Source organism: Vicugna pacos, chromosome 12 (genome assembly GCF_048564905.1).
Source record: "Vicugna pacos chromosome 12, VicPac4, whole genome shotgun sequence".
Classification (NCBI taxonomy): domain Eukaryota; kingdom Metazoa; phylum Chordata; class Mammalia; order Artiodactyla; family Camelidae; genus Vicugna; species Vicugna pacos.
The window spans coordinates 38,339,242-38,352,981 of NC_132998.1; the positions used below are offsets into that span (position 1 = coordinate 38,339,242).

The 13,740-nt window shown below is 35.9% G+C and overlaps 1 protein-coding gene across 3 annotated transcripts; it reads left to right on the top strand.

Annotated features, from left to right (window-relative positions):
* Window positions 1–6,168: 6,168 nt before the first annotated feature.
* Window positions 6,169–13,536, top strand: KERA (keratocan). 3 transcript variants are annotated; one of them, XM_072973922.1, is made up of 4 exons: window positions 6,169–6,378; window positions 6,555–6,605; window positions 7,963–8,856; window positions 12,549–13,536. In XM_072973922.1, exons 3-4 carry the CDS (start codon window positions 7,971–7,973, stop codon window positions 12,722–12,724), a joined length of 1,062 nt encoding a protein of 353 aa, XP_072830023.1. In that variant the 5' UTR covers window positions 6,169–6,378; window positions 6,555–6,605; window positions 7,963–7,970; the 3' UTR covers window positions 12,725–13,536. The 3 variants fall into 3 exon arrangements, with proteins under 3 accessions (XP_072830023.1, XP_072830022.1, XP_072830024.1); XM_072973921.1 differs by having other exon boundaries at window positions 6,169–6,605; XM_072973923.1 differs by lacking the exon at window positions 6,555–6,605.
* The last annotated feature ends 204 nt before the right edge of the window (window positions 13,537–13,740 follow it).

The following is a 13,740-nucleotide window of genomic DNA, read 5'->3' on the forward strand; positions in this document are numbered from 1 at the left end:
AGGAGGCATTATGAGTCTAGTAGTATTTTCTCACTCTTCTGATAAAACGTCTTGTAAGAGACCCCTTCTAAAGTGCTTTGGAGAAGAGCTTTAAACTAACTGGCTTTCAAGTTGTTCATTTTCTGTTATCTCAGCATCCTCTGAAGGTCAGTGGTGCTAAGGTGAAACTTGGTAGAAATGGAGAGTGTCTGAGAAGTTGGAGGAAAATGATTCCAGATCAGAATGGTTCTGATCAGTTGGTAACAGAGCTCACCCAAGAATCACAGAGATATTTTTATTTATATTTTTGGATTAGGTATTGAAAGTCTTCTTGTAGAGTCTGGGAGCAACTGGCACTAGAGAGAGTCATAAATATCAAAGTTGAATCAAAACATAAATAGCTTGTAAGTGACAGGGTTTGCTACTAGATTCAGATAAATTTTGCACAGCATTGCCTCAGGATGCTTCAGACACAAAGGCTAAACTATACATAGAGGGTCATTTGCTATTTATTCACAACAGGAAAAATTCATGTTAGCAGTATTAATAAAAAATCAAATTTATGAAAAGTACACTAAGAAGAGTAAACATGGACTTTTTTTCAATTTATACTCAACATACATATGGAGAAAGAGAGAGAGAAATATCTTATCTGGTGGTTAGCTGTCAAATGTTGATTCTTATAGACCGTCTAATAAGATTATTAGTGCCTTCCTCTAAGTATCAAAATTTAAGTATCAAAGTTTAGCAAAAGTATCAAAATTTAAAAGCACCATCAGACATGTGAGAAAAGTTTTCAATATAAAATACTCCTAGAGGCCAAATCAAGTCAAGAATAAAAAAAGATATCAAGGGAAATAAACTTATTGCAGGAAGCAGAAGACAACTCACAATACTACCAAAGCCTTGCAGTTTTTAATCTTGTTTTCAACAAGAAAAGAGAAGATAGTAATTACGTAAAATGCTTTAGGAAGGGACCAACCAGAGAACAAGTTTCCAAAGTGAATATATGACATGATATGGAAATTTTAAAGGTCAGAAACAGAATTAAGGAAATCTGTCAGAAAGCATAAAACTTTCTTGAGAATGGAAGCAGAAGAGAAGAGATAAAAATTCAGACAATCTAACCAGAAGGGGCATCAACTAAGACCCATGGAAAAAGAAAACAGAAAAAAAAAATTGATGGACTATACTGACATGAGTTTCTAGGTTGAAAGGATTCATTGAGTTCCCAGTGAGTGACTGAAATACATCCTCTCAAGACACACTGTAAAAGTTCAGAAATGGAAGATGAAAGGAAAGCCTCAAAAGCTTAAAGAGAACAAAAATATTCACAATCTAAGAACTGAAAATTACAACTTTATCAACTTTTTCAATTTCAACTCCAGAAGCAACAAGACAATCCTGTTTTCAAGTATCTTCAACATTTGGAAGGGACATTATTTCAAATCAGAATTCTATCTAGTCAAAATATCAGTTAAACAAGTGGGCTGACTACAAGCATTTTTATACATGTGAGTTCACACACAAAAAGAGAAGTATCTCAGGTGCACAGGAAGTGATCAGAGGCTGTGCCCCGTCAATGCTATGGGGTTAATCAAGGAAGAACAAAACATGAGACCAGGCAAGGGATCTAACCCAGGAGATGGGTGAAGGAAGCCCAGGACCAGGACACCCCCACAGGCCCAGAGAGTAAGGGTTGTATTATTCATAAATGCACTCGAAAAGCCAGCACAGCAGTAAAGACTGATTTTTGTGTAATGATCAACACCTTAGGCAGGCTTAATTATTGTCTGAAGAAACCTTACAATGAAGATTCACTTCATGAATTTTTTAAAGGTTTGTTGCAAATAAACGCCTGTTATGTAAGATACAACTGAACTTATTTTTATCAAACGTAAGACCTCTGTGTAGGTTATGGGGGAGACTGTAATAGCCCTCATTATCTGTGAGACAACTGAAATGTGACACAAAGAACCTGAAAATTATTATTTGCCAGATTTGCTTAGATTGGTATAGAACCAGACTGAAGTAGAAGGATATGAAATTCCAGGGGAAATATCTCCCAGGAGAAAAAAGTGAACTTAATATGTTTGATTTTATAAACCGTTTACCATGTTGTAAGTGCTTTAAAAATATTAACTCATTTACTACTATCCTTAATTTACAGATGAGGAGACTTAAGGCAAAGATAAACAATTGTTCAATTTTTCACATATAGTAAATAACAGAGATTCATTCAAACCCAAGCAGATCTGGCTTTTGACTAGCATACTATGTTGCCTCCATCCACTGGGTGTAAAACATTTCCAAAATGGTTCTACAATTCTGTTTGAGAAATAATTCTGTTTTGGAAAATGTTAATGAAATAGTTGTATGTGTATAGGGAATAACATACCTCTATACACGAACATATATATGGTAAATACATGCAGTACAATGAAGGAATTAAAATAAATTTGTACCATTTTCTTCATCAGTTAAAAATATTTACATTGCATAATAACACACAGTAAATATTTATTTAATCAAAGTTTATGATATACATACATTAGAAGCTACTGAAGGAAACCATGGTTGTAGGTGGGGTAAGAGTGTGTCTGAGCAAATGTGCTAAATCCTTGTCTAATAAGAAAATAATTGATATTTAAAATTGATAAGTTAAACAAAAAGGGTACCAGCAAGAATATTAAAGTAAATATTAAAAGAAATCCATAATAGAGTTGAAAATATGACCTCTTGAGAGTGGAGCTTATACTGAAATGTAGGGTGGGGGACTGCTATGTTCATTATTAGTTTATAGTAGTTTTGAGTATTTAAATCTGTCATTACTATAGTTTAAATGAATTATCCTGAAAAAAATTAATTATACATGTATATATGTGTGCATCAGCTATATATTTTAGTGGATTCCTTTTATACTCTTAAATTATACAACAGAGTTTAGTTAAATAAGCTAACATTGATCTATGAAGAGAAAATTATTTCTCTTAGCAAAAATACAATCAATTGATCAAAAACTTCAGTCCTGGGAGCACCTAATAGTCCAACCACTACTGAAATAGATGTATCAGATATATACACTAACAAATTTGAAATCCTACTAGAGTTTTGTGTCTTTTACACCCTCATACATTGCCTTCTTTTTTAAAATGTCAGTGATCTTTAGGAATACAACACGATAAATTCCCCAGTTTGAGTTTAGCAAAGCAGCCTCCCTTTTAATAAGAAAAAGCAGCAGCAAGATAAGCAAATAGGATACGTTAAAAAAGTGCTATCAGAAGGAAAGGAGGTTAAACCAACAAGACTCTAACTCAGTCTCAAGTTTCTAGGACATCTTTCAGGGAGGCTAAAATGCCAACTATCACCCTGTATGCTGAAAGAAATTTCCGGGCCTCATTGTCCTCATATGTGAAAGGAAAGAGTTTGAAGAGGTGATTTTTAATTTCTCCTTGAGCTTTAACTTTTTTGCTATGGAATTTTCCTACACTTATCCAACACGTTCACCTTCATTCTTTCATTTGATTCTCAAACAACCCTTCAGAGTTGTCAGAGCAGGTGCATTATGGGTAGACTTAGGTTTATGATGGTTAAATGGCCTGTGTCAGCTCAAACAACTAGGAAGTTGCAAAAGGAAAACTCTAACTCACATTTACTTTTACCATATTTCTAAGGTTCTTCACTATGCTTCTATTTGCATAGATATGCTGATCAAAAAATCATGATGATCAAAATATGTGTGCCTTATGTGTTTATCTATTCATTTACTCATTAAATAAATAGTTTTTGAACACCTACCATATTCAAATCCCCATAGGCTTCTAAAATACTAGTCTGTCATTAGAAAGACAATGCGAAAGCCACATCATTAAGCGTTAGCCTTCTTTTCTCCCTCTTTGTAGAGTCAGATAAGACTGGGCAGAGTCTTGCATTAACTCTTATAACAGCTAGCATGACTCAGCTATTCTTATCACTGTCTTAATTTAAATTTATTGAACTTTCACTTAAGCAGTCCTAATGAAGAGCTTAGGTCCCTATCCTCCAGGAATCAGTAATCAAAGAAGAGTAGACTGAATTGTTACCGGAAAAATCAAGACATAAAGATTATAGCAGTGGAAAACATCCTATGTCTTGGTCTGGAAACAATAATACCAAACCTGGCAAACATTGCAGATGGTCATTTTTATTTATATCATGTCTCTCAGGCTCCTTAAGATGTAATTGTTATCATATGCTCTCAAAATGAGAAGGGAGAGTTGGGAATGATTTCCAGATATCTGGTTTAAGAGACAGAATAAGATGATAATGTCACTCAAAAGCATAAAGTGACAAGAGCAATTAAAGGAAAGGGAGATAGTGAATTTCACTTTAGATACATGGCTCTGAGACATACAGGACATACAGAGCCTCTGAGACATAGGCAGAGATAACAGGAGATTTCTAGAAAGCAGGTGTATGCTCACACTGGAGTGCAGGTTTTCTTCCAGACATGGAATTGGAGAAAGAGACTCAGGAGTCATCATGATAGAGAGGATTGTTAAAACCTTGGAATCGTTGAACACTCTTTTGAGATCTTAGACTCTCAAAGAACTTCAAATGCTAGAAACCCCTTAAAAAGTGTTAGAGGAAACAGAGAGGTTCAGAATATAAATAGAAGTCAGAAAGAAAGAGAAGGGAAAGCTAGGAGAGATTGTAATCTAGAAACATTTAATTAAAGGAGAGGGTCAGCATTGCCAAGTCACAGGGCAAGTAGTCTGAACACCAAAAGACTTCAATAGATTAGTGAATATAAAGATCATTGCTTTTTTTTTTTTTTTTTTTTTGCCTGCAATGTTGGGGAAGCAGAGAGATTAGCCACCCTATTTCGGTGGGTGAATCAATGGATGGACTGGTGAACAGGAAATGGAGACTGGAGGCAGCCAGTGTACGACTCTATTTTCCAACAATGGACATGTAGCAACATTTGTGTAACAGAATTAAGAAATGTCTGAAACAAGTTTAGCTAAAAAAGGAAAGAAATAAGAGAGTAGCTGTAGGGAGCTGTGCAGACTTGGAGATCATCTGTTGTTTATATCCTGAGGGTTTAGGAAAAGAAGAAAGAGAAAAGGAAAATGCAGTAGAGAGAGGAGATCATTGTTATAACAAAAGCAAGTAACACTTGATTTCTTCTTAAAATATGATATAAGTGTACCAGTTGAGCTACTAAGAGATCATGTCTGAATTAGATCTTAGGCTATAAGAGCCCTCAAAATTAAAAGTATTTTCCAGTTGAGATGTAGGGCTAATACCACAGAAAGGCTAACATTTCCATAATTGTTTACAACAAACTAGGGCCACCCTTGTGAGACAGTCCAGTGCTATGTTATGGATGACAAAACTGTGTTGAGGAGAAAGGAAGTAGATGGTTCAGAAAAGGTTTTTTTGAGTCAAATTCTCCCCCATTTTCACTGTGTCCTTTGAAAATACTTATGTGAGCAGAGTCCAACAAGTCATATCAATACAACTTCCTTTCTCCAGAATCAGATAGATTTTGAAAAACACAATGATTACAATCAACAGGATAATTTCTGAAAATGAGATTTTTAATAATTTTGGGCTTTCCTTAAGAGGAATAACTTTTTTTCCCTCAAATACAAGATCTAGAAGACACATTATTCTAAATTGTGTTAAAATTAAAAAAAAAGCAGTGCAACAGAATGCCCTGTAATGGACTAAATGCAAAACATCTGTTATAATGAGAGGAAAAAAAAATCTCATTTGAATAATTATTTGAAATAAAGCTCTCAATACGAAATACAGATACAAAAATTATTTCTAGAAAACAAAGCATCATACCCCTGTTTAGTGCCAAAAATCAGGTATAGCTTCCCAGATTTCATTTTTTAATTTTTCAAATACATTTTTTCTTTTTCCGTTAATCAAAAATAATATATCTAAATAGAATTCCAGCATCTGTTTTATATGAAAAATGAACAAAATATTTCCATATAAACAGAAGACGTTGGTCTTTATTTCTTTTTACCATTTTTTTAAAAAAAGATCATCTAGAGAAAATGCTTTAAAATCTTTTTGTTGCACTTGAAATCAAAACTGCTTTTAGTTTCTTCCTATTAGATCAGGTCTCCAGATCAGCATTACAATATCTTTGGGACTGTGAGCTCAGAGTGAAAACTGCACTGAATTTTTGTTATAGGTTCTTGAGATGAAGTCAGAATTTCCCGTGCTGAGCTGCCTAGGTACTGAGGTGCTGTGGTTGTTGGAGGGGTTAAAGTTGGAGCCATTGATGCATATATATTAGGGAGGATTCATAAAAACACGACAGTGGAGCCTGGGTCAGTCCATTACTATGACTGAGCTGTGACCAATAGAAAGGGACGAAGAAGCTCCAAGAAAACTGAGGTAAGCCGTCTCCTGAAGCTCTGTCAAAGTGGAAACAATAGATCAAAGGTGTTCATGGTGACCGGTCAGAGGAGGTTTTCTTTTTTCTCCTAAGAGTCTTGACAGCATAAAATAAAAACAAATTGTTTTAGTCAAAGGTTTTTTTTTTTTCTTTTTTCCTCCTTAACTGATTTTAGCAAACTTCAGACCCAGACACAGGACTCAGCGATACATTCCTGGACAGCAAGGTAAACTATTTTACACTTTTCAAAACTCTTAAAGCTAAGAATTCGAAGTTATATTCATCAGAGGCAGAATTACAGCTTCAATAACTAATGCAAATCCCTATTCTGAAAAAATAATGTTTTAATATGTCTCTGTTGGAAGATGACCAGAGCAGCATTCTGCAACTGCAAGAAATTCGATAGCTTGCAGATGCAGAAGTAGCCCTGCAGTTGTCATTTCCCTTGATTTAGTGGCAAAATGGAAAGATCAGCATTTTATAGATGATGCTGATTTTATCTTTTCCACAAAGGAATCAATAAAATTTATTTCTTCCTTATTATCAAGTGTTGAACTAAATGTACATTGGTCAGGATGTTACTGTTATATAGATATATATATATATTTTTTTTTCCTGTTAGTATAGTTCTTTGTTTCCATAAACTTGTTGATCCTCAGTGGGGAGGATTTATATCTTTTAAATGCATCGTACATGAATAAGTATTAACTTATGCTCTGCTAGTAGCCACATCGAAAATATGGAAGTCCACCTGTATGCTAAACATGCTCTTTGTTTTGTTTTGTTTCGTATCAACCATAGTAATGCCACAGCTGAATACACTACTTTTGTAAGTGTGATAGATATCTATATCTACACCTATATCTGTATTTACATTTATGTCTAGAGAGTTTCATAATCCAGATATCTTGGCTAAACAACTTGATCCTGTACTTAGAACATTAGACGTCTTTCCCTGCACCCCAGAATAAAACTTACCTGAGAAGTTGAGCAACAGAGCAAGAGATTAATCACCCTGCTTTTCTTCGAATTTTAAAACCTTTCTTCACACACACACACACACACAAACCGTTAAAATGTTCTTTGATCTCTCTGTTTCTTTGGTTCAAGGGCCAAAGAGCCTGGGAAAATCTCCTCCAGATGTTTTGCTCATTTAGGGGTAAAAGTAAAAGCATATGCCTACTTCTTAGGAACAACACAGACGCTAAATCTGAGTTACTGAAAGGTCACTTTTTTGTACTCATGTATTCAACTCTGGGTTTCAACTAACTTCCTTGAATTAAATAGCTTGAAGTGGAAAAGCACTTAAGAGTTCCCAAAAATTTGCTTTTTATTTCTCAGTTTTCATTGTGATTGGGTTAAAACCAGAAAGTTACAAGTTGGTGCGTCAGTTTCAGTGTTTGCAAAAATGCTTTGCATAGAGTGCCTACTATGGGGATTAGTTGATAACTGTGTATAAAATGCTGACATGTCTTTATCTCCCCCACCCCACCAAGCAGCAATGTTTACCGATCATTTTGATGCATGTGATTATTTAAAGATTCAGTTCTTTAAACATCTAACAGTTGTATCCCTTATTCTAGGTACTATAATGGCAACCACAATCTGTTTCATCATCTGGGTGTTATTCATAACAGATACTGTATGGACTCGAAGTGTGAGACAGGTTTATGAGGGAAGTGATCCAGAGGACTGGACGGTGCATGACTTCGATTGTCCCAGGGAATGTTTCTGTCCCCCCAGTTTCCCTACTTCTTTGTACTGTGAAAATCGAGGTCTCAAAGAAATCCCTGCTATACCATCAAGGATCTGGTATCTTTATCTTGAAAACAACCTGATAGAAACCATTCCTGAGAAGCCATTCGAGAATGCCACCCAGCTGAGATGGATAAATCTAAACAAGAACAAAATAACCAACTATGGAATTGAAAAAGGAGCCCTGAGCCAACTAAAGAAGCTGCTTTTCTTATTTCTGGAAGACAATGAGCTAGAGGAGGTACCTTCTCCATTGCCAAGAAGTTTAGAACAACTGCAATTAGCTAGAAACAAGGTATCCAGAATTCCTCAAGGGACTTTCAGCAATCTAGAGAACCTGACCCTTCTTGACCTGCAGCACAATAAACTATTGGACAATGCCTTTCAAAGAGACACCTTCAAGGGACTCAAGAACCTCATGCAACTAAATATGGCTAAGAACGCCCTGAGGAATATGCCACCAAGATTACCAGCCAATACAATGCAGCTGTTTTTAGACAACAATTCCATAGAAGGAATACCAGAAAATTATTTTAATGTGATTCCTAAAGTGGCCTTCCTGAGACTCAACCACAACAAATTATCAGATGCTGGTCTCCCTTCAAGTGGTTTTAATGTATCATCAATTCTAGATCTTCAATTGTCTCACAACCAGCTCACAAAAGTCCCCCGAATCAGTGCTCACCTGCAGCACCTTCACCTCGATCATAACAAAATTAAAAGTAAGTAACCATCAGGGTGTGTCTTTGACTAAGATGCTCATGGTTATTCAATTTATTCTCTCTCTTTAAGAATAGCAACACTGTTTGGTTTTTCTTCCCTAACTCTTGTACCCTGAGATTTTTTTTAGTGTATTTTCAAGTTTTGTCTGTTCACAGACAATGTCAATGAACCAAGAAGATCAGATCTTCAAACTGTAGATTGAAAAGTGGACTTTAGTAACCTACAGAGGGCTATTACCTATTGGAGAGACTCGATGTCTCTCTCTTCTTTTACTCTGAGGAGATTCTGGTATTTTTGCTTCACTGAGTAGACATACTGAAGAAGGTGCACCAGACACAAGCAACCTCATGAATAGTAGTAGAAGGAATACAATTTAGGAGGTATCAGAAAGGCACCTCTGTCCTAAAAACTATGATCACACTAATTAGAGTTTCCCGCTTTAGACCAGTGCGTGTCTCACCTTTAGAGTACACAGCTGAGTGGCTCCACCCTAGAGCTTCTGATTGAATAGGTCTGGTGGGATCCGAGATTTTTCATTTGTAAGAAGTTCCCTAGGGATGCTGAGACTGCTGTTCTGGACCACGCATTGGGAACCAATACTGTAGTTTAAGACTTTGCTCAATTAAAATTGAAACAAATGTCCCTGGCAGTTGGCAACTCCTTTGGAGAAATGACAATCAGCAAGGTAGCATACCCACCCCTTTCCCTGAAAATAGCTTTTGATAAGAAAGAGAGAAATGAGTGCAAAGTGCCTTGGAGGCAGAGGTGCCACCAAGGGAAGAAGTGGTTATAGAAAGAAGAGGTTGGAGACATTAAAGGCAAACTTGGCATCTTCACAATTATGCCTGAGACCAGACTGACCCTGGTGTAAAAGTGGACGATATCTCGGTCCAACCACAAGGGTGTTAGTACCAGCTGGAAGCTCTCCATGCATTCTCAACCCTAGCACAATCCCTTTAGGAAGATAATCGAGGCGATTCAGAACAACCTTATAAAATACATTCCTAAAGTGAGAATCTGTTGGATAGTTGATAGGAAAATAACACAGATAATTGTCAGAAGGCATTGCTGCCTGGTTATTACTCATTGAAGTTTTCTTTAAGCAAACAGTTACAGAAACATGCCATTTGTAAGAATAGACTGGCTATTCAATTTTTTTTCAAACAATATACTTAAGTATAAAATCCTGGAACTAAAGAGCAGGCTGCTGCCACACCACTGAGTTTTCCATGGTGATGAGACACATTGCTTAATCTTGTAGTTAAAGTAGAAGATGCAACGGAAAAAAAACGTTAATAGCTAAGTCTGTTTCACTGAAGCAAATAGTAGAACAGCCAATATCAACCCATATAGATACAATTTTTTTTTCTAGAAGAAAGTTCTGTGCTTCTACAGGTGGATTCCTTATCTGACAACAAAGTCCCATTGACATTTGATGTAAGAAGTTAATTTAAAGTGATTCCACATAGAGCCCTGTTTGTGACCTGGGGATTCCCCTGGGGATTTGAGACAGGGTATTCACGGGTGAGGGAGCAACATTCAACACACAGTTGGGCACCTATGCTTGGCATTTACAGAGTTATACAAAGAGGACTCTGTTCTTCCACTCACTCTTTAGAGAGTTTTTTCAGAGTGTTTTCTCATATATTTCTATTTTTCAATTGTCCTCATCCCTCATTGTGCATCAGAATTACCTGGACAGCTTATAAAACCCAGGTTTCTGGGCTCTAGCCTCCTCCTTTTTCTGAAAAAAAGAGAAACTGAGGCTCAACTAGGTGAGGCTGTTTTCCCAAGGACAGAGGATAAACATAATAGCCAGGATCTGAGCCCAAGATTTCCCATTTTAGGTGTTTTTTCCCACTCCTACATTATAATCATAGCACATTTCTCTTCAATCCCCGAAATACAAGATTTAAGATAAATTTCTATAAATAGAGGTAAGAAACATTTTAATAGCAACTACACCAACAAAGAGAAACTGATTGACTTGCTTCTTAATGTAGATATCAGGGATGGTCATTTCTATATTCCAAGAAAATAAATGTAAAAGATGAATTTTTTTGGCAAGAATTATTGGCTCACTATTGTATCATACTGCATTAAACTAACTGTTAAAGTACTTAGTTCTTTTTACCACATAATCTACTCTAGCTGTTAATAAAGTGGTTTCCAGGAAATGTACCTTTTATATGAAGAGTTCTCAGAATTTATAGGACAGTGAAATTTTCTTATGCAAAACAATTTCTTCTGAACATTTTAGGGGACTTAAAATTTTCAAAAGAGTTACTTCTTGGTAACTCTTCTCAGAAACATTATAATTAACTTATGAAAATATAATTTAATTTAAAACACTTGTTTTTACATTCTGTTCATTCAGACATGCGTGGATGGTGACAGGGCTAAGGAAATGACCTATCAAAAGGGATGTAATCTCTCCAGCAGGCAAGGACAACTGTAGAGCAGGAAATGGACTAAGCAGCTGAACCCGGTGCACACCCCCTTATCTGTCTGAACCACTGTTCAGCAATGCTTATCTGGGGAGCATAATAATATTGCCTGATAAGAGCTGTGTGATGATAAAGTGATTACATATGTGAAGAAATATAACTTAATGAACACAGATCTGTTACACAAATCCAAGTCATTATTTTTAGCAAGTTGAATTCACAAAATGGCAGAAGATCAGAGCAAAGTGCCCTCACTGTAAGTATAAAGTCCTTCAAAGTGAGTCAGTATGCACCAACGGGACACAAAGGAAAGCCACTGCCGAAGTTAGGTGGGCCTTATCTTCTAAGGGACCATCTCTTGCTCAAAACAGTTTCAAAAAATACGATTTAAAGGGAGTACATGGAATCATGGCTGAGATCAGCTATTGTGCACACTTCTCGGAATTTTGCTGGTTTAACAGTCTTCTCTCCTGAATGTTCCTAAATCTCAGTACAGACGTCGATGCCAAGGGCTCTGCTCCAAGGCAGGTGCATGATTTCTCACACCCTAACCCTGTGAAAAGGCTGACGGGATATTTCCTGGCTTGAATTTTTGTAATTCAATTCTTGGCAAATGCTTCCTTTCCAATTATATGCACTTTAAGTATGGCAATTCAAGGTTGTTTTCTGCAAGTACCACATATATAAAGTTATATTAACTATACATTTAAAAAAGCTTGTCATGTACTATTAGTTTGAGTGTTTGCATTTTTAAGGTAATTTTCAAGCACTTTCTCTAGTAATAGACTGATTTTCTACTTTCGCATTCATCAATCCACCCATCCACCTACCCATTCTTTCGCTACCAGCTCTGAACCATTGCCTCTGCCTCTAATGCCCAAATACCACCTTCCTCATTCTATAATAAACTAATCATGCCATAGCTACCTTGCCAAGGGTAGAAAACAAGTGATATATCTTACACATCTCTGTTTCCATCACAACTTTTAACAGTATGTCTCTTCTAGTGCTCTGTATTAAGAATAACAATATATAGACTGGGATGACTAGACATTTCTTCAGGGTTACTTTCATAAAACAGATATGCATAACTTCCAACTTGCAAAGAAAGCGTTTGCTTCTCTTTAACTTTCACAGACCAGGCCATGAGGCCCCCCATCAGACTGTTGTCATAGCTTCTTGGTCTCCCCACCCCCAGTCTCTTGTGTTCCATTCATTCATTCGTTCTATCTTTGTCTCCACAGACGTGAACGTCTCTGTAATATGTCCTACCCTTCCTACCACACTGCCTGCAGAACAAGATTCCTTCAGTTACGGACCTCATCTTCGCTACCTCCGTCTGGATGGAAATGAAATCAAACCACCAATCCCCACAGATTTAATGACCTGCTTCAGGCTCCTTCAGGCTGTCATTATTTAAACATGTCGTCAACAATCTTAAATTGATTTAATGAGCTAATAGTTCTGACATGAAATGACATGGTTACCATTCATAGGTTTAAGATAAAAATCACATTTCTAATGGTTTGTGGCCACCATTTTTATTTGTGTAGCTGATTTTTTTCTATTCAAAGTTGCTTTTGCCAATGATATGTAGCACAGCCTGCTTTTCTTTGATTAATAAAACAGACACAGAGTTAAGATAGTTTATCAACTCAAAGATAGTTTCTTTTTGTCTTTTTCACAGCTTACTAACACCAAGTAACGCAAATACACTGTTATGGGATAGAAAGCACATATTTGTTTGCAAACGTTCAAAATTACTTATGCAGATACTGTATTTAGAGTATAAACACAGTACTCTAACAGGAGGTAGGAATTTCTAGAGAAAATGGAAAAAGGAGACATTTCTTTATCATAGCTATTAAGGAATAATTAAATTCAGATTGTTAAGTAGCTTGTGTAAGTGTAAGTTTGCTATTTAGTCAAGAATGGGTATGAAATGCATTGAATATTATACAAGAAAGTTCTAGTCATTTAATACTAAATAACAGAGCAATAGTCATTTTGAGTTCACTACTTCTTACAGCTGCTGTTCTTAGATATTGTACAATATACAATATACTCTAGCAATTAAACAAGTCCTAGGTTTTACATTTATTATAACACATTTCTGACAGAATCTTAGTGTTTTAACACTTGAAATCCACTTGAATTGCAAATTGTTCAGTTCTTATATTTGCCAGTGTTTTCTGGACTTTTTAAATAAAAAGTTAATGCTTTCTAACAAAACAGAAGTAAAATATTTATTTCAGGAGGCTGATTCACAAGCTTTGTTAAGAATATAGTTTTAATAAAAAGTGTTATAGTAACAATTATTTCCATTTTTCTAGCATGAATATATTAAGATACGTTTTTCTTCTAACCATTTTTCCTTTTTGACCCAGCAAACATAAGAAAAAATTATTTTCTAATCACTTGACATACCATACCTGT

Coding starts and splice junctions, on each gene's coding strand:
- KERA (XM_072973921.1), top strand. CDS start 7,971: ATGGCAACCACAATCTGTTTCATCATCTGGGTGTTATTCATAACAGAT. Junction 8,857..12,548: donor CGATCATAACAAAATTAAAA/GTAAGTAACCAT, acceptor TTGTCTCCACAG/ACGTGAACGTCTCTGTAATA.